Source organism: Perca flavescens, chromosome 3 (assembly GCF_004354835.1).
Source record: "Perca flavescens isolate YP-PL-M2 chromosome 3, PFLA_1.0, whole genome shotgun sequence".
NCBI lineage: Eukaryota > Metazoa > Chordata > Actinopteri > Perciformes > Percidae > Perca > Perca flavescens.
This window is the reverse complement of record NC_041333.1, coordinates 19,283,772-19,303,232: the sequence shown is the minus strand read 5'-3', so window position 1 is coordinate 19,303,232 and position 19,461 is coordinate 19,283,772. Positions and strand designations below refer to the sequence as shown.

Sequence of the window (19,461 nt, the reverse complement as noted above, 5' to 3'; positions counted from 1 at the left end):
ATTGGCAAGATCTATCAGTTTGGTGATGTTGTATGTAATGCTGGTATGAACCTGAATATCTTCTCTTTGGTGTTGTACACATCAACTATAATGCATATCATACAGAGCTTGGTTGATGAAATTCAATATTTAATGAATTAAAAAAATGTTGGACTGGTTGTTCATTACAAGACTTTCCACTGCAAGTCCACAATTAATGATTGTAATTGTAGAAATAATATCTTTAAGTGTAGTAGTTAGAAATGCAGTTGAACCCTAGGATTAAAATGTTTTTGTTTTTTTTGTATTGCAGAAACTAGATACGTGTAAATGTCTTTCTTGAAAAGAGTGAAATTATCAGCACAAAATAACCTCTATCACCAGCTTCAGTGCAAAGATCCTGGTAGCAGCAGTGGCTTTTAAAATGCCATATATCAAACCTTCTTCTGCATGTATACAGTCTAAACATGTACAGTAAGCAGCCATCATAGCAGCCACACACTAATGAAAAAAAACATTGGTTTATCACCCCCTGTGTCTTTATGAGCCATTGAATATATTATTTCCCATTCCAAGGTCAAACCACATGTCTAGGGCTCACTCATTAAATTGATTTATTTAGTGCATAACAGCGCTAACCTACATTAACGCATTATCCATATCATTCGATTTACCACAATGTTTCTGTGATTGCTTTTTTAATCAGAGCTGATTTATCAGTTAAACTGCAGTAGTTGAAAATTGACAGATATTACTTCCGAACTTGAGCTGTAAATATGTTTGGCCATAAGGCCTAGTTGTCTAAAAAAAAAAAAAGTAGCTGTTTTATTTATCTTTATTGTTTCCTGTGTTGTATAAACTTATTTACCTGAAAGTAGTGAAGCAATCAAATTGTACTAACAATGTGATATAATGGTGGATCAACTATGATCAATTACAGTCTCACTTATTTTTGTATTGTTATAATAATAACAAAAAATTTACTTTTTTTTTAACTGAACAAAATAGTCAAAGATGTTACCAGGTAACCATTTTGCTTCATTAAAACTAAAAATAAGGTAAATTGAATCATTCGTAATACAAAGGGAACTCCTTGACATTTTTGGCAATTATAAAAGACTCTTCTGTTTCTTTGTATGTAACACACATACACTGTAACTTTTATTGTAAGCGTGGTTTTACAATAGTTTACACATGCAATAGAACTACAGTAGCTTCATCTGATCTTTGGTGTCTCTTTTGCATATTAGTGCCAACCAACCAGAAAAGATTTATACAGCAGCCTTGTTTATCAGCTAAAACTTTGCCCAGAGTGTTGGGCATTGAAGGAAAATCTAACATATTTAATAAATATTAAGAAACATTAAGTCCTCCTCTCTAACAAAGCTGATTTCCTTAGAACTGTTGCTGAATTGCATGGGGAATTGTATTACTGCTTACTTAAAGCAAGTTTAGTATTGTTATATACATAACAAAGAAGAGATCAAGATAATTAGCATATTGACCATTCCGCCTAAGCATGTTTTGGGGGGTATACCAGACATTATTCTACTCATATAATTTCTGCTATATTGATTCAGAACAGAACTGATTCTAGAGGATAAAAAAAAAAAAACTAGACAATACTTATCCTTTAACCCATTTTCCCTGGCTGTGGTATAGGAATAGTCAATCACAAATATAACAGTTGATTGAGTCTGACAAATAATAATACATCAGTGTCAAAGCTTATTATCATCCATGCAATGACAAGGTACGAAAAGTGCATCTGCATGCACTCGTGTCCCATAATGTGCACAGCATCTCTGAGAGGACCTTAAGTAAATAACTGCTCAACAGTCACAAGAGCAGCTATCTACTCCTTGTGATCTGTTATTAATGCATGTTTCCAGTCACTATATCCTGAGTGTGCTGGTCTGAGCAGATGTTTTGTGTCTGTGAGTCCATTATCCAAAGAACCACATACCACAGACAACATAGAGACTGTAGAGACAAGAGAGGGAGTTAGATCACAGGCAATGGTCTGCAGTGTGAAAAAAAGGTTTACATTGACTTCCGTCTGCCCTTGCGTGGTGAGGAAAATGTGAGGCGAATCAACCTGGACACACAGAAACACAGACACAAACATGCACACACACTCAAAAATCTTATCCCACATACACTTGACAATGTACTCACTCATACGTGATCCAGACAGATAAAGTGGTGTTTTAGAGAAGAATCGAAAGCGTGGGCTTAAAAGTAGGTTTTGAAGAGATATCTATTTACAGGGTGTGTGTGTGTGTGTGTGTGTGTGTGTGTGTGTGTGTGTGTGTGCGTGCGTGTGCATGTGCTTATGCAGGTGTGAGGGTGCTTTGTGTTGATGGCAGAAACTAGCCTCGCCAGCCTCGTGGTGCATTCAAAGTTATTGTAAAATACCCTTTTCCAATCTAGTGTTTTTTTGTTGTCAACAGGAATTTACTGGTGAAATAAGTTACTTTTTTTAAAAGTATCCGTTCAGGCACCGTTTAGGCACCGGCACTGTTTTAAAAGTATCATTTAAAAGTATAATTTGCAATGGTATCAGAAAAAATCCAAACGATACCCAACCCTAGTTACAAGTTTCAACTTCAATTTTAATCCTCAAACAGGATGCTCTGATTGGTAGATATCAACACTGCCAAGTCAGATTCCGCTCACATTGCAATATATTTAGCCAGACCACATGCATTAGCCGGTCAAGCCTGCATTATGATTGTGATTCTGCAAACCTTTGATTTGCCCCTGAGTTACAAGTGCATACAGTAGCCTTTAGGCCCTTTGTATTTGCGCTGCAGCTAAAGGTAGTTGCCACGCTTAAATGGAATGTTGAAGCTGTTGAAGTTTTGATAATATAGCGAGAAATTGAAAGACCTACAGGTTTGGTTTATCAATGTAAAACATGCATATTTGCATTTGACAACTAGAAGATAGCAATGTCATACAAGTATCAATGTTTTTACCCCCAGTAGGGGTGTCAATAAAGACTGGGAAAAGAGACGTGCTGCGTGTGGCTATAGAATTAGGCTTAAATCAATGAAATAAACCCCTGTTTGGTTGATCGGTTCTGTGAGTAACAAGCAACGCCATGGTTACAGGTGTCATTCATGGCAATGGCAAGACTGGTGGCGAAGACTGGCTCATTTCATTCTGTCTCTTGTAATATGTACAACACATAGAGATTCACTCACTGACAAAAGGAGTGTTGTCAAAGCTATAGGCAGAGAGGGAAAATGTAATGCAGACCACATAATGGCTAAATGTGAACACCAAGCTATACACCACCTCGGAACCTTGAAATGAGAAGTGTAGTTTTAGGCAAATATAGATCTGGATTGGGCTGTTCAGCCACAAAGTGCAAGCCGAGCTAATGCCAGACTTGTTTGGTTAGATTATGGGCTATCCATGGTGATGCCTGTGGTGGAATCTAAGCTATTGATCCTTCTTGACCTCTGACTGATGACAGCTCAGTATATTTAATACAAAATTGCCACTATAATTGTCCCAGAAAAAGCACACACACACACACACACACACACACACACACACACACACACACACACACACACACACACACACACACACACACACACACACACACAGGCAAAACATGAATAAAATACTACTTGATAATATAATGCTGGACTTTGTATTTGTTTAAGTCTTTGCTCACATTTTGACAGCTCTCCTTTACACAATCACCATTATGTTGTGTAGCTTCAAGGGGAAATGAAAAAAAGGAAAAAAATCCATTGTAATCAGGTAATTATTATGTTCCTAATGTAAAGCTGCCAACACAGTCAGAGTAAAAAGCACATGCACTGCACATTCTCAAAAGGCCCATTCAACTACAAAATTCCAGAAATACACCAATAACCACACACAGCAGAGGGAAATGCAATGGGAGATTAGCCAGACAAAGATAAACAATGACAAAGAGGGATAAAGGGGAAAGGGTGAAATAAAAGAAATAATCAATAAATAAAAACAGATAAAAAGGCAGCTTAACCAAAAGGCCTCATTTTGAGAAGAAACTAGTTATAGATTTATCTCAGTCATCTAGGTAGTAAAATGTTGAGTCAAAATTAAATTATCCAGTGCAATGTTGTAGAATTTTACCACTTATCAGTTCCACTGTCTGATGGTTTGACCTAGACGTTAATGCACACTTGAATAGGCATTGATTATATTAGTCAGGGGCTTTTGAAGAGCATGTCTCGGACGCAGGGTTAACTAATACTCTGCCGACCAAGTAGATACACACATATGCACACAAACACACACTCACATACGCTCTGTGCTATAATGCATTGATCGTAAGTAGTCAGGGGGTTTTGAGACTGCATCAGAAAGCCATCTCTATGTTCTGAGCTCCTCTGAAAATCTCTGGACTATTGGTGCTCTTTCTCAAGTGGAAATGGTTCTAAATTGAGCACCTGCTTAAATAAAAGTTAAATAAAAAGGACACCAAGGGCAGTGTGTAGCTCACAGGTGCTAGAATCTGGATGCCCTTACTGGAGTAATGTTCCCAGAGAGGAAAGAAAATCAAGAATTGTAGCAATTATTTTGCAGTAAATTTAGAATGTGCCTGAAACACCAGATAATTAATAAATAAATAAATAAATAAATACATTCTGATCTGATTAAAATGCTGTGTGACAAAGATTCATACAGATAAATAATAACAAAAAACCCTCTTTAATGTTATTATCTAACGGACAAGGGGAAGCTATCATCAATGCTTGTGTCACAAAACAATCTTTCCACTCTCTCTGATTACGAATTTTTCTTTCCATCTAATCAGTAACAATTGGTAACATTGATAGAGCTTCAACTAGTGTGACATAGATCAGTAATGACATCCTGTTTGTGTGTAACCGAGAAAACCAAAATAAAAAATAAATTTGTTAAGCTCAAATGGCCTCTTCCTGTGGCACCATGTTGTTTTCTCTTTCCCTGTTTCCTGCTATCTCTGATGCTCAGCACTTTGTGCAACCCCCCACCCTCCCCCCCTCCCCTTCACCCCTCCATTTCTCCTCTCTTCATAGCATTGTGCCTCAACCCTCCTAATGGATATTGACCAAAGAAAGACCGAAGAGAAGAAATGTACACACATGCACACCGACACACTCAGAGCTTTTTTTTTTTTTTTTTTTTTTTGCTTTTGCTCAAAACAGAGCTGGTGCAATGATGATGCCTTCTTATGGATGTTAATCTCACGATGCCATGTGACTCGCTGTATGGTATCAGAGGCACGATTCAGTCATGATCTTATGTGATGCAAGGCAGCTTTATGCATGCAGTAAGATTGACATATTTTTAGACTGCAACATAAGCAAGCACATGTGGACTGGGTAGCATGATGGATCAGACAGTCGCAATGTATTTAAGAATAAGCTACATTGTAACTCACACATCCATGTGTTTCAGCCTGTTCTCATGAACCATATGTTCAAAAAGCTATGTAAGGGATAATGTAGAGTGAGGCGTTTGTTATAGCGAATACAACCCCGACAGGGTGATCAGGACCCCGACGCGAAGGGGATGTATTCGCTATAACAACCCGCCTCGCTCTACATTATCCCGCTTATTACATGGCTACTTACCAAATAAATCAATAATTTGACTAATAACTTGATGTAATAAGAAAAATTAAGCACTGTAATTTGTATCGTAATTCACGCTGAAACCATGCAGGAACTCATAGTGCACCTTTTAAGATCTTATTTTTTTTTATAATGCTTAAAATTTCAGTCCTGGTTGATTTGGTGTCACTTGTGGTTACTGTGACAGCAGCAAGTGTGGTTTAATACTACAGCAAACACTCCTTAAGCAGCTCCATTGTCAGAAATACAACAGCAGAGCAACTGGTATATCTATTTATAGCGCAACCAAACAAACTTGCATTGTTTTAATAAAGAACACAGTCAAAAATGATTGCAACCCCTATCTGATTTCATGCTCCACGTGGTGCAATACGTTTTACACAGCAGCAGAACACAGTAAATTTGGTTACCTCGCAGAGGTGTCTGTCTTCTGCAGTTCTTTATCTAAAAACTCAAAGTGGTTGCTTTTTCTTGTTCCATTATTCCCTTGCAAAAATAAGAAATTACATTGTCGTTGTCATTTCATTTAGAAGCATTTTTTGATAAACAGTTAAGTCAGTGCCAACGGCTGGGACAAACACAGTGTGGCTGCTTCACAATAAAAGCCATCCTATGTTCCACCAGTTGAACATGTTTAAGGTGAAGCAGGAGTAGGAATTAACATTTGCATTAAAATTAACTTGGATTACACGCATGCATCGTTTTCCTGCAAATCTCTTTTTGTTTTGGAAGGCAATCCTAATCGAGCACAGGAATGGTGGACTCCGCCACTGCCAACATAGTATATGTTATGTTATGTAAGGGATAATGTAGAGCTAGGCGGTTGTTATAGCGAATACAACCCCGACAGGGTGATCAGGACCCCGACGCGAAACGGAGGGGTCTTGAATCAGCCTGAAGGCCGCCTCGCTCTACATTATCCCGCTTATTACATGGCTACTTACCAAATAAATCAATAATTTGACTAATAACTTGACAAAATATTGATTTAAATGGGAGTGTATTGATTTAAATAGGATTGTATTGCTTCCACTAGAGAAAATAGTCCGTTCCGTCTCTACGGTTGGAATCCTGAGTCCATAGCAACGTAAAAACTCTGTAATGCAATCCTTCGTCTATTAGCTACTCAACACCACCTTACGGGCTGTGGTAGTAGCCGTATATTTTATGGGGTGCTGCCGTGGTGGACAAATGACCCAGCTGCTGTTTTGATCACTGCAGGAATTGACACAACATTAGCTGAAGCGTTGTAGTGAGCTAGCGGGCTATCGGCTGCTCTAATTTACATTAAACTGAACATTTCTGTTGACGGTGAAGTGAGACACGGTGAATGGCTTTTTTGGGAATATTTATGTGGACGTTTATGTCCTCATTCATCTCGTTTCCTTTTTGCAGAGCCGCTGCATGTTGACACACCTGTAAGTTAACGTTAAACAAGTTGCAATGTAGCTAAGCTAACTAATTAGCGTTGTTGTCCCTACGGCTGTTACTGCGTAGCTAGCGATCATAGACGGTATAGAAAGATACTAGCGATAGACGCTCATCAAATCTGCTGTCATTGCTTGGAGGACAGAAGTTGCTCCACGTTTCCCCACTTTTTGCCACAGCTGATAGGCTAAATTATCCGGACTTCTTTCAGCGGACTGATTGATAGCTGTCCTCCAGAGTGAACAGAACTGCGTCCATGGCAACGCTCTGCTTTTGCATGGCAACGGTGTGTTATCCTTAGCAGCGGTCTGTTATCAAGAAATAACAGACCGCATTCTACATTAGAATTCAACAAAGCTATGTAATAATATTATATAATAATAATTCAATATATTAACAGCTATTACTTGGGTATAGGTAGAGACTAAATGTATGCTTTCAAGTATCCAGACAATCTGCTTGATGAGTTCAGGTTTGTAAGATTGACAGCTACCCTCACACCTACACCTGACCAGTAAGGAGTGTATTTCGTACCGCTGTGCCCACTAACTGCATCCTACCTTGACCAGGCAGGTGCAGATGGGAGGTTGCTATGCAAATCGGTTGTCATGCTTAGAATTGTAAGAAGCTGATTGTCTCCCACAGTTAGCTAAACTGTCTGAATACACAAGTTTCCTCTTAAGCTTACATGTAACATCATAGCGACATTCACAGATTAAGAGGCACTGTCTGCATTTCCTGTCAACTGGGATGGATTTGACATATTCTATCACAGGTTCTTCTTTCAAGAATTATTTTCCCTGACAGACAATTTCAGCTGTTGATTAAGAGTAAAAATGGCCAAGCAGAGCTAAATTGGTTATCAGATTATTCTGCAGGGCAGAGAGGACATTTTGTATTTGCTTCACATAAGACAGAGTGATATATTTGGCCATTTCATTTGCACCTGTGGAAAAAATGTAATAAATTAATAATAATCAGCAGCACTCGTCTGTGATAGTATTAAAGCCACCTGTCACGCATAACAAGATCTGGGAGATTTTCCCAACATGTTGCCATGACAACACCACAACATATGAAAAGTCCCCTGAACTGAAAATAAACGTCTTAATAAAGCTTTCCAAGAGATTTAGGCAAAATGTTACCAGTGCTTTGGGATTTCTCACAGAAAGAGCTTAAGATTCCACATGACCACCAAGATTTAAGAGAAATCTTAACTGGAACACATGTTCCCTATGGTAATTGCACCATGCTTTTTTTTTTCTTTCTTTTTTTCTCCAGCTAGAGGGCTGCAACAGTCTGACATTAAATATGTTTAATTGGGATTGGAATGAACATCACGACATAAGGAAGCTGATTTGTCATTTTGTGAGAAAAACACCAATTCGACCATTCATTCAAGTTCTTTGAGTCTAACATGCCCTTACTGTAGTTCTATGATTAACATAATTTGCAATCATTTGAATGTTGTGCATTAAATGAGGCTAATTTCAATGATAACATTAATATTATTCTATGGCTGCAACCACACCACTATCAAGAATAATTACCATAATACCTTAAACTGCTCTTTCAATTTATTGAAATTCTATGGGTGTACATTTCCCTTATATTTAGACTTGGGATGATTATTTGTTTTAAAGATCTATTAAATGATTAACTCCTTCTACACTGAAACCTTAACATTTTATAAAATGTTGTAGCGGTTTGATAGGCACCAACTACAAGCCAGTCAGTTAATATGAGAGACATTCAACAAAATGTCCTTGCCAAGATAAACCCAAATAAATATAGAAAAGTGTTGCATGTATTAACAGCAATGAAACGATGCTGCAACAAGATCAGCACATCAAAGCAGCAGTGAAGCAAACTGAAAAACAAGCAGAGAAGAGCCACACTCTTCACATTTGGACCAGGCTCAGCGAACCCGACAATGGCTGTGTTCCACGACAGACGTCTTTATCATTTCAGTTCATTAGACTTTTACGACTGGATGACTGGCTAATCTCCACTTATATCATCTATCATCTGCTCTCATCCTCATAGCAACGACTGATGCCTCCTGATTAACTTACACACACACACACACACAGACGCTCACACTAGCAAACATATACAGGCACGGAAATCCTTTTTACTAATAAACCATAGAACTCACCATTGATACTGTACTATAGACAGAAAATGAAAACACACAGGCAGACAGTTCATAAATTGACAGTGTAGATAGACAGACCTGTAAACCAGTGTGTCATCCCCAGAGCTGTTGTATTGGACCTGGAACATCCTGACTCCAGTTGTAGGAGTCTGACTGCTCCATCTAATGAGGGCAGAGTTTCCTGTCAGTTCCATCAATGAGACCCTCCGGTCAGCCCCTCTGGTCTCGTTGTTAGGCAGTGCAACCTTAGAGGAGGTTAGGATGTCAGATGGGGCAGGGTCAGAGGATGGGTCTCGGCTACGGCTTGTGCTGTTGGCCAGATGGGGCATCGCCGTGACGACTAGCTCCACCCTTCCTGTGGATTCACCTGCTGCGTTAGAGGCAATGCAGGTAAAGTTACCGGAATCTTTCAGGGACGTCACATTGATCTCCAGGCTTCCGTTGGGGAAAACCAAAGTTCTGAAAGAAATTGAGATACATCATGTGAATTCAGTAAATCTTTCAATACATTAACTGGCATGTAAAATGTACGTATACTGTAAAACGTAGTTGACATAGTCAGAACTTTATATTAAAATGGGCCAGGACATTTAGCTTCACATCGGTTCCAAAGAGAAAAAAAAGAACAGGGCACATTCACTTCTGGTTGCAAAATGACCCACGATTATTCCATTACTATCAGTTAAAAAGGCAACTCCCTTCTGATCCACACCTCCCAATTACTTAAGCCCTCTTCTCTGCGACCCACACAAGAGCCCATTGCTAATCACTCTTCTCCTTATCAACCCATTTAGTTGCACCTGTACTTTGCTGCCTGCAGCACTTGATGCTGTTGCCAACTTCGATGACCAGCATCCGGTCTCTGACTCTATCCAGAATCAATGCAATGACTGAATGCCAGACTGAGGGGATGTGTTGCTGACTGATTGTGGGCTTTATCCCCATAAGTATAAGCGTTTAGCCAAATGGTATTTGCCAACAATCCAACAATGCTTCATATCCATAAACGTGTCTTTTCTGATCAAAGTATCTAAAGTGAAAATGCAAACATAAGTGTCAAATTAAAAAGTGTGTAAGAAAGGAATTAAAGGGAGGTAGCATTATTTTTTCAAAATATTATCAATCATGTTATAACATGTTTATGCAAACACTATTTGACAGATATGGCAACTATGTTACCAGATTGAAATGGGAGAAAGGTGTGACCTCAACAACTACCTTCTAATTGTTGGTCCCACTCTAGTCATGTGCCTACGCCCTACTACTACAGCCAAAACAAAACATTATGCAAGACACACTTTCTGACTTTCTGACTCTGTTGAACATTGGCACATAGCACTGAGTTGGAACAGTTCAGGGATATATATATATATTTAAACAGCTCATCTCTTGCACCTGCCAACTGGGTTGCCAGGTTTAATTTAATATGGAGCGGTGCTCTCAGAGGACAAGTCACTTAAATGAGCACCTTGACTTTAATTTTGAGAAACTGGACAAGCTATAGGCCTATGGAGAAAAGTAATTCATTGTAGATTAAGCAAGAAAGAATGCCAGTACCTGGAGCCATTAGATATAAGTCGCCCTTCAGGGCTGATCCAGTGGACTTCAGGCTCTGGGTCGCCATTCGCCTTGCACTTTAGGCTGGCAGGTTGGCCTTCCATAGCAACTGTATGAGGAGACTTACGGGTCAGAACTGGTGGGTCACAAATAAACTCCTAAAGGGCAAAAAAGAATAAGGTCATTAAATTATATTTTGTTATTATTATTTAAATTATTTGAGTTCTGTCTTTGTTTCAGTGTTATGCAACTTTTGCAACTTTTTTTGAAAAGCTCAAAATGTTACCTCTTCAGGTATTGTCCAGAAGTACTTGGCACTGAGGTCAGGGGGAGAGGCGCATGTCTCGAGGTCATCTTCTCTGGTCAGTCTTCTCAACCACAGAAGTTCACAGTTACAGTGAAGGGGGTTGCCACCAAAACTCAACACCAGGGAGGTGAGGGGGGAGCCTTTGGACTTGGCATAAACTGGGATTCTCAGGAACAACGGGTCTGGGGGAATTTTCTTCAGTTTGTTGGATGTCATGTCTAGTCTGTGAAAAGAGGGGTTAGGAAGAAAATGAGAGAAGGGGAAAGAGAGAAAAATCCATATGTTTTCATTAGATCAACAGTATTTTATTCAGTTGACTAGTAAACCAGCCTGTGCATATATATATATATATATATATATATATATATATATATATATATATACACACCATCCGCTCATTGGGATTAATGTGGAAACTGAAATGTTGATTGATGTGCACTGTTCCTGTTTCATACATTAATAAAATAAAATAAAAAATCCTGACAAGACCACGCCAGGAAGCAAAACCTCCTATTTTGCAATATTTCCATTTTAAAACAATCCTAATAGGGCACCTGATAACGTTAACAATGAACTGTTAACTCCGACGGTTGACTTTCAGTCAGAAAGTGATGCAGCTGCAGTCGGCTCCGCAACAAAATCTTGACCATAAAGGCCAGAGATCAAAGTAAGAGCTCTACAGATATTGAGCGCCATCAAACAATATCTTTAATCTTTAACACCGGTGTTGTCACCAGTTTATTGGCCGGTAGGAAATGTCCTCACTGTGGCATCCCTACCGCTTATCCATCCATTTACCTAGCCAGCTTGTGTAGGTTGGTGAATACCCCTTGGGGAACATTTTCTATGAGGTTATGATCCATATTTAGGGTGTTGACGTTGGTTAGGCGCCCAATTGTGTCCCAGGGTGCCTGAGCAAGGTTGTTGTAGCTGAGGTCAAGATCTTCCAGCGTGGACAGGAAGTCATCAAAGGCATGGGGAGATATGGAGTGGAGTTGGTTGTTGGCAAGGATCAGGTGACGAAGGTTGGTTAGTCCTTTGAAATGGTCATCCTGGTCAGTGAAAAAGCAAAAGTTTTGTAAGAAGCATCACAGTAGTGTCATAATAAAGACACTGTATCTATCTACTGTACTCTACTGTATTTTATATATATATATATATATATATATATATATATATATATATATATATATATTTTTTGTCATTGTAGCTCTGTCGTTCAATTATGTGTATCTATTAACTACCCATCCAACCTTAAAGGCCTCCAAGTCTGTTTATCAGTCCAATGATCCATCTGCCTACTCATTTACCGTTTACCATCATTTATCCATACAGCCATCCATCCATCAGTCTCACCTTGATCATAGTTAATCTATTAGAGTCTAGGTGGAGTGCTCTCAATCGCCGCAGGTCATTGAAGGCTGAAGGGAGAATTTGACTGATGGTGTTTCTGGACAGGGTCAGATGTAGCAGGCTGGTCATGTTGGCAAAGTCCTTTCTTCGGACAGCTGAGAATGAGCAGAATAAACACAAAGAGACGCTGCATCAACAGAGTCCTAAGTGGCCCGATATATTAAATAGATATAGTATTAAAACTGGTAGTCAGTAAATCCATATGCACTACATAGATTTTTGAGGACAAATGTTTGCATTACCACCGAAAGATGACTCTGGTTTGTTCTGCATATTTTTATAAAAAAAAAAAAAAAACTGAGATGGATAGGAAGAATAAGTACAAGATAAGCATTTAAAAAGAAAGTGGTGGTTAATGAAAGGATATCTGCTTTTCTGATGAACATGCTCCTATGATCACATTTGGTCATATGTGTCTTTTGTTTTGGCGAACTATGGGACAGAATTTATTTTAAGTTGAGCCTGGGAAGATTAGGTAATTGCCTTGGTGGGAGCTAATGGGAATCCAGATTAAAAAAGAAGGATAAACAAACATTTCAGTTCTTAAAAATAAGTATGTTTCAACGTATCCAAGAGAGCGCTTTGATATAAGGAGGACATGAATCATGAATGAGATTTGCTAGAGTGAACGGCAAAACAAAAAAGTTTCAAAGTTAAAAAGAAATACCAAGACCTATGAGAAATATTGCTTATTGTGATGTCCAACAAAAATGAATTCTGACTTTGCTATACAATATTTTTCCTGTCAAGACATTGCTCACTCTTCTACAGGTTCTGCTCCTCAATATTATAGCATGCAGCATGTTCCCCCTTGAGGAAATCATGTAAGACGATAGTTGATAAGAATAAACAGACTGAACCATGCAAAATGTCTTAATGCCCTGCCTTCGTTGATGGTAAAATGGAATACAGGACAGACTGGCATGTTACCTGTGATGAAGTTCTCTTGGAGCCGTAGCTCCACGGTACGCCGGTCAATGGCAGCAGGAACAAACAGCAAGCCTGTCTTGGAGCAGAGGATAGCCAGCGATGGAGAAAGACTCTGGCACATACAGCGTTTTGGACACGGCTGTCCCCTGCATGCTGCTGCCAGCAACAGCAAAGAGAACCACAGCCTTTCCATTATCCTCCACTGGGAAGAGGGCAACTGGAGGCAGAAGAAAATGTGCAATGAGTTGAAGTGGATAGCCTCCCTTAGGACAAAGCAACGTGCACAAAGTCACTTGCCTGCAGAAAAACTTGGTCACAAACATATAAAACATAAACATATAAGCACAAACAAATATGTAAAGCCCTCTGTTATCTTTTTATTAAAATTAAACAAAAGTAAATGCTCTTGTCGGTAGCTTGGTAGATTGGCTTGCCTGCTAACCGCAGCACACATAACTTGTTAAACATAGTTTTGTAGCTGAGGTGACCCACAGCTTGCAGTGCTCTTAAACATATTTACTTCAGCCTCAATACAGGGGCATTAAAAAGGTAATCTGAGTTGATCTAAAACTGTCATATACATCAAGTTTTAAATGCGCTATAATGCACCACACGTTTACTGCAAAGAAAATTGATGAGTAATGAAAGAATCTGTCTGGTCCTGTAGTTCTTTGCATATAGTTTGTCTTTTCATACACATATGAAATAGTTTCTGTCTATGCCTCATGCATGTATTTCAGTGTTACTTTTTCCATACTTATAGTTCCAGTGTGTAACATGTTTAGTGGTTTATTATCAAAATCTATGTTGCCTGTTCACAAACTTGTCCTTGTTCATGAATATTTACCACCACCATCAATTCAAAATATTCCTTTTAGCTTGGAATTTTACATTTGCATTCGCATGAACTGGGGTAGACGCTCCATATTCACGCGCCATCTTGAAATACGTTAGCCGGTAAGGGACATACAGGACATACTGCTCCGCCTTTTGCGTTTTCGCTGTCACATGATAAACTCACAGGTGCTGCTAATGCTGTTAATGGGTATCGTAGCTTCCCAGCCCCGGCAAGTTTGAAGAAGGAAACATGGAGGACCACACGTATTCTTCTTCGCCCAAAAAAAGAAAAAGGATATTGAGAAGAGCAAGAGACCGGCCTTTTGAAGTGTGAAGGCTACCGTAGCTGTAATATGTACTTTTGACCTGTGTGGTGCGAGAGAGTTGATTGCGATATATGATCTCAACGCTAGATGGGAGAAATTCCTACACATTGGACGTTTAAAACAACAAAATAGACCAAAACCACTAGCAGAATATATGTGTAGGTATATACTGTATAATTGTGTGATTTCTGCTTACACAGTGGACGTAAACATGTGATTCCACATCCAGACTGCTTTTAAGCACAATACTATCTTTTACATCCTCCTTTTTTAAACATTACAATACAGTCAGGATAGGGAGATGAGATTGAGAAGCTGTTCATAGCACTGCTTACTGCTAAGGAAATATACCAAAAATACACAATACTGTGAGTTCATAAAGGGCTCTATCATTGTTTGGCTGCATGGCGAGCTGGTATTTTCCTGAGGCAGACTGAGGGATTTTTCCTCACCTGTACCTGTTTGATACTTTAGCAAGATTTAATATAGGAGTGCAGTGTCAAAAAAGTAGAGGTTATTATCTGTAACAGTCTCATTTGCATCTCTCATCCACAACAGTTTGTATGCTGAATGATAAAGCATACATCCACTTCAAACTGATTTGTTATATATCAGTATTCTGGACTATTTTTTAGTATACGCAAATGAACAGTGCTGGGCATGATGACACTCTCAGGGCTCGGGGGAAACACACACACACAATTTAACACAGTTCCATAGCAAATTGTCAGACCGATTTTTCTCTTTCTAGTTTACACCATTGTAACCCCCTCAGGGCCATCATTTCCTCACTCAGTATCTGTTTCCAACAACACCTGTCTAAGTCTTTCCAACAGGTGTGGCAAAAGTTGCACCTGATGCGTCACATTTACAATTCATAGATGCTGACTTCTGATCACATGGTGTGTTAGAACAGAATCAGCTCAAAACTCTTATAATGAAAGTGCATAGCTGTGAGTAAATCCACAACTATTAATTCAATTCAGTTTTATTCATAGTATCAAATCATAATAACAGTTATCTCAAGAGACTATTAGTGGATCATAAATGATAAAAAATATGGTTAATAATATATAATTTAAGCCTCCCTATTAAAGCTTTAGTGCATAACTTTATGATATTGATGAACGTCCGTTACATTCAAGCCATTGCCAAATGAGTTGCTACAAAACTAATTAAGACTATGAGCGCCCCAAAACACTCTGTATTTCTCAGTATGGCTATGTTCAGAAGGTTGTGGCGTCCAGCGACTTCATCGCGCGCAGAAACTCAAGTGAAGATAATGACCTCTTCTGAAGAGTCCGTGTACTCCTTGGCTACTAGCAACTGCGTGGAAGAGGGGTGGGGTCTTTGCGTGATCACGGAAGTCTTGTGTCATATGGACGTGCCAACAATTTTGTTGTCTTTACTTAGAATTCCACATGGGGGCAACAGAATCTACGCACTAAAGCTTTAAGGCTTAAATAGACAGTTCTTTTGCTCCCAGTTTGACACAGCTAGGCCTACATCTAATTTAATGTAACCTTAACAATAATTCAATTAGTCAATTTAAAAATATATTAAGACACACATTCCTACACCACATTCTTGAATACCACCACATTCTTGAATACTACTACTTGAATACTACTACTCTTATATGTACTTTAATATGTACTTTGTTGATTGTTCTATAGTGTAATCGCAAATGTATCAAATGCATCATTTTGACAAACATAAAGGTACTTTAGCTTGGTGGGCAGCCACTATACAGAGCCAAATCATGGATAGCATGAGTGAGCATTACTCAACTTTTATTAAACGTGGCACTTTCACCCGAAATATCTTTTTTCAACATCCTAAGATCACAAAATCTTTTCTATTTCTTGTAATGCACATCCTATGCAAATGAGCAAGAACAGGTAATCACAGGGATAATGCGTTGTGAATTCTTTCACTTGCTTTCATTGTTGAACCCATTCAATTGTGGAAGTTCATCACCTTGCATTCCAGTCAACAACTGTTGCATAGAGCAATCTACATACATCAAAAGTACAGACTTGATAATAGTCTATCACCGTATGTATGTATCGATTGTCATGTGTGTCTTTATTAAACAGGATTTTCTTTACTGTCTACGAAATGAAGGTGTGACTCAAAAATGTACACTAATTGAACATGGCTTCTGATGAACACATTTAAAAACACAAATGAATTTCACTTGCATATATTTTGTTCCCTCACAATAAAACAGTGAGGGACTCAAATTCAATTCAATTTTATTTATAGCATCAAATCATAACAAGAGTTATCTCAAGACAATTTACAGATAGAGTAGGTCTAGACCACATTCTATAATTTACAAAGACCCAACAACCCACTAATTTCCCCTAAAGCAAGCATTTACTGTGGCAGTGCTTAGATTGTCAGCTAAGTCATTGAGGATCAAATACTACCTTTCTTGGTTTAACCAAGCAGCTAAATATGGAACGATTTCCACTTTTCAACACTACAGACACAACTCAAACCTCATGGTGTGATATGTGTGTGTACCAGTGGGCAGCAGTGTATTATCCTGCCCAGTTTGACTTCCAGGCTAATCAATAACATTGAACTTGTATTGAGGTCTGTGCAAAGTACTCCTCCTCCATTCTGCTCTTCCCTTAATACTCTAAATATGCCACACTTTTCTCTCTTTATCTTAGATTTCCCTGTTTATAATGCAATAAAGTGAATCTGCCAAATATATACAAACAAACACATGTGACGGCATGTAATCTTATGAGACTGCTAAAAATAGATGTGCTGTATTTTGATACTTCATGTTCTCCATCCTCCCACAATATGAAACGTAGAGCAGATACAATGATTAGCTGTGCCTTACACTTATGTTCTTTTATCAGCCTTTCTGTTTTACTGCCTCTCAACCTTTCTCTTTGTCATTCAATATATTTATCCCCATTACTTTTGATTGTCCCCCTCACCTTACCTCCCCTTCCCCATTCCCTTCATACACCACATTATTAATCTATTGTTTCCTCATACTGCATGTGTTTTCTCTTCACTATTTACTTACTTCATCATACCTATTTTTATACCCATGTGAATACATCATGTTGATTTTAATCTTCATGTTGTACAAAAAAATATAAGTAATTTGAAAGAAATTTCCCTTGTTATTATTTGTCACTTGATCCTCCTTCACCTTATATGATACGCCCAAGCTGTCCATCATTCTCTGTAATCAATGCATTTTCTTTTACCCCGAATCACATTCCCTATCATACATCCCTCTTCTTGGCATCATCGTCCTAGCTGCCTTAAACCTTTATTTATAAACCACTAGTACAGTGCCCGTCCAAAATCTCATTCCTAATCACATCCTTCACAACTCGTGCTTTTATTTTCTCTCCATTTCTTTTCTCATGATCACCTATCTCTCAGGCTTCCACTCTCAATCTTTGTCCTTTCTCAGGCTCCATGCTCACTTTCTGCTTTTCCCCCCAATCATCCATCCCTGACCCTTTCTCACTCACTTTTACAGGGTTTATTGTATCTTTAATATGGTTATGTTAGAAATTGGTACCAGTGGTGATTTTAATTGTACACATCTCTCACTTGGTTTATCCACTCATCCTGCTTGCATGTGTAGAGTGTAAATCTACAGTATACTAAGCGTTCTATTTCAAACATTTACACAAACCTTTCTTGATTCCTACACATCCAGACTATGTATGTTTTTGAGGCAATTCAATTATGGATGTATGGGTTTTTCTGTGTAATTCAGTGAGGATGATAGCAATCAGTCACCCACCATTACTTACTGTCGTGCTCGTTCAGCTATGGAGAGTTAATAACACAGGAGAAAACGGATCCAAGCTGTCTGCTCTTGTTACCAGTTAGGTTGAGCCATTAGAGTTGTTGGCAATGATTTGAATGTCAATCTAATGCTTCGCAAATGCTAACTGTGAGACATCTTTAGTGTAGGGTAGAGCTTGATAGTTCTGTCCCAACTAAATCTCTAAAGACTGACTGTCTTCACCCTCATACTGCATGATATTCTGAATAGTGTACTGCAAAAAAAATATTACTAAATCACAGTTTAAGCTAGGTCTTGGAAGAGGGTTACGCAGAGAGTGTGAGAGGGGAGAGATGCAAACACTGGGACGGCTTTGCGGAAAAAACGGGGTACGAAACGCAACATCAATCTATTTCAATATGAACGGTATTTTCCTATTCCATATCCCATTAATTCAAATATATTGATATACCTTAAAAAGTCGATAAGTCGACTGCCCAGCCCTAACTTGATTTTATAGCCGTTATAGCCCATAAATCAGCAATACTTTTAATCAAGTTGGTACCCACATGATCTTCTGACTGAGAAATACAGTAGGGAACTTACTATTGGGGAAAGGGTGGTGCTGAGAGGGTGGCAATGGTTTTAAAAGAACAGGACTGAGGGTAAGCAGGCTGTGCCATTTCAGCCCCTTTAGCTTCATCAGCATAGAATTGCAGATCATTAAACTATATTAAACCATGCATCTTTTTGATTTCAATTAAGAAAACAATTAATCACAAAGAATGACGAGCAAGTCAGTCTTGACAAAGCTCTTATGTTTGCGGGAGTGAGAACAGAACAGCACCGTCAAACATAGCTGGTAAATCAGACCACACATTGCATTTGCTAACCGAATGCCAGACCCCTACCATAATTGTGCTAAATGTGAGGTCAATAAAATTGGTATAATGTTTCTTTAAGTAGGAACTAACAGGTAAAACCCACCCAACATCATTTTTCAATATTTACACTGAAGAGCTCTGCATTGATATTCATTTTCTACAAGTGACTGTAAAAGCTGCCAGAACATTGGGGATGTCTATAGCAGTGACAAATGTTTATGTTTTTATGTTTTCACAAAA

At 38.6% G+C, this 19,461-nt stretch overlaps 1 protein-coding gene across 1 annotated transcript in view; it reads right to left on the bottom strand.

Moving 5' to 3' along the window:
* The window catches only part of zgc:172282 (leucine-rich repeat and fibronectin type III domain-containing protein 1-like protein), a 46,546-nt gene extending 32,957 nt beyond the window's left edge, over positions 1 to 13,589 (bottom strand). Inside the window, exons 1-6 of the mRNA XM_028573977.1 lie at positions 13,397 to 13,589; positions 12,410 to 12,561; positions 11,852 to 12,105; positions 11,033 to 11,276; positions 10,747 to 10,904; positions 9,268 to 9,648 (exon numbers count right to left, since the gene is read on the bottom strand). Coding sequence (XP_028429778.1) covers positions 9,268 to 9,648; positions 10,747 to 10,904; positions 11,033 to 11,276; positions 11,852 to 12,105; positions 12,410 to 12,561; positions 13,397 to 13,589 — 1,382 coding nt within the window. The remainder of the gene's footprint in view (positions 1 to 9,267; positions 9,649 to 10,746; positions 10,905 to 11,032; positions 11,277 to 11,851; positions 12,106 to 12,409; positions 12,562 to 13,396) is intronic.
* Between the last annotated feature and the right edge of the window lie 5,872 nt (positions 13,590 to 19,461).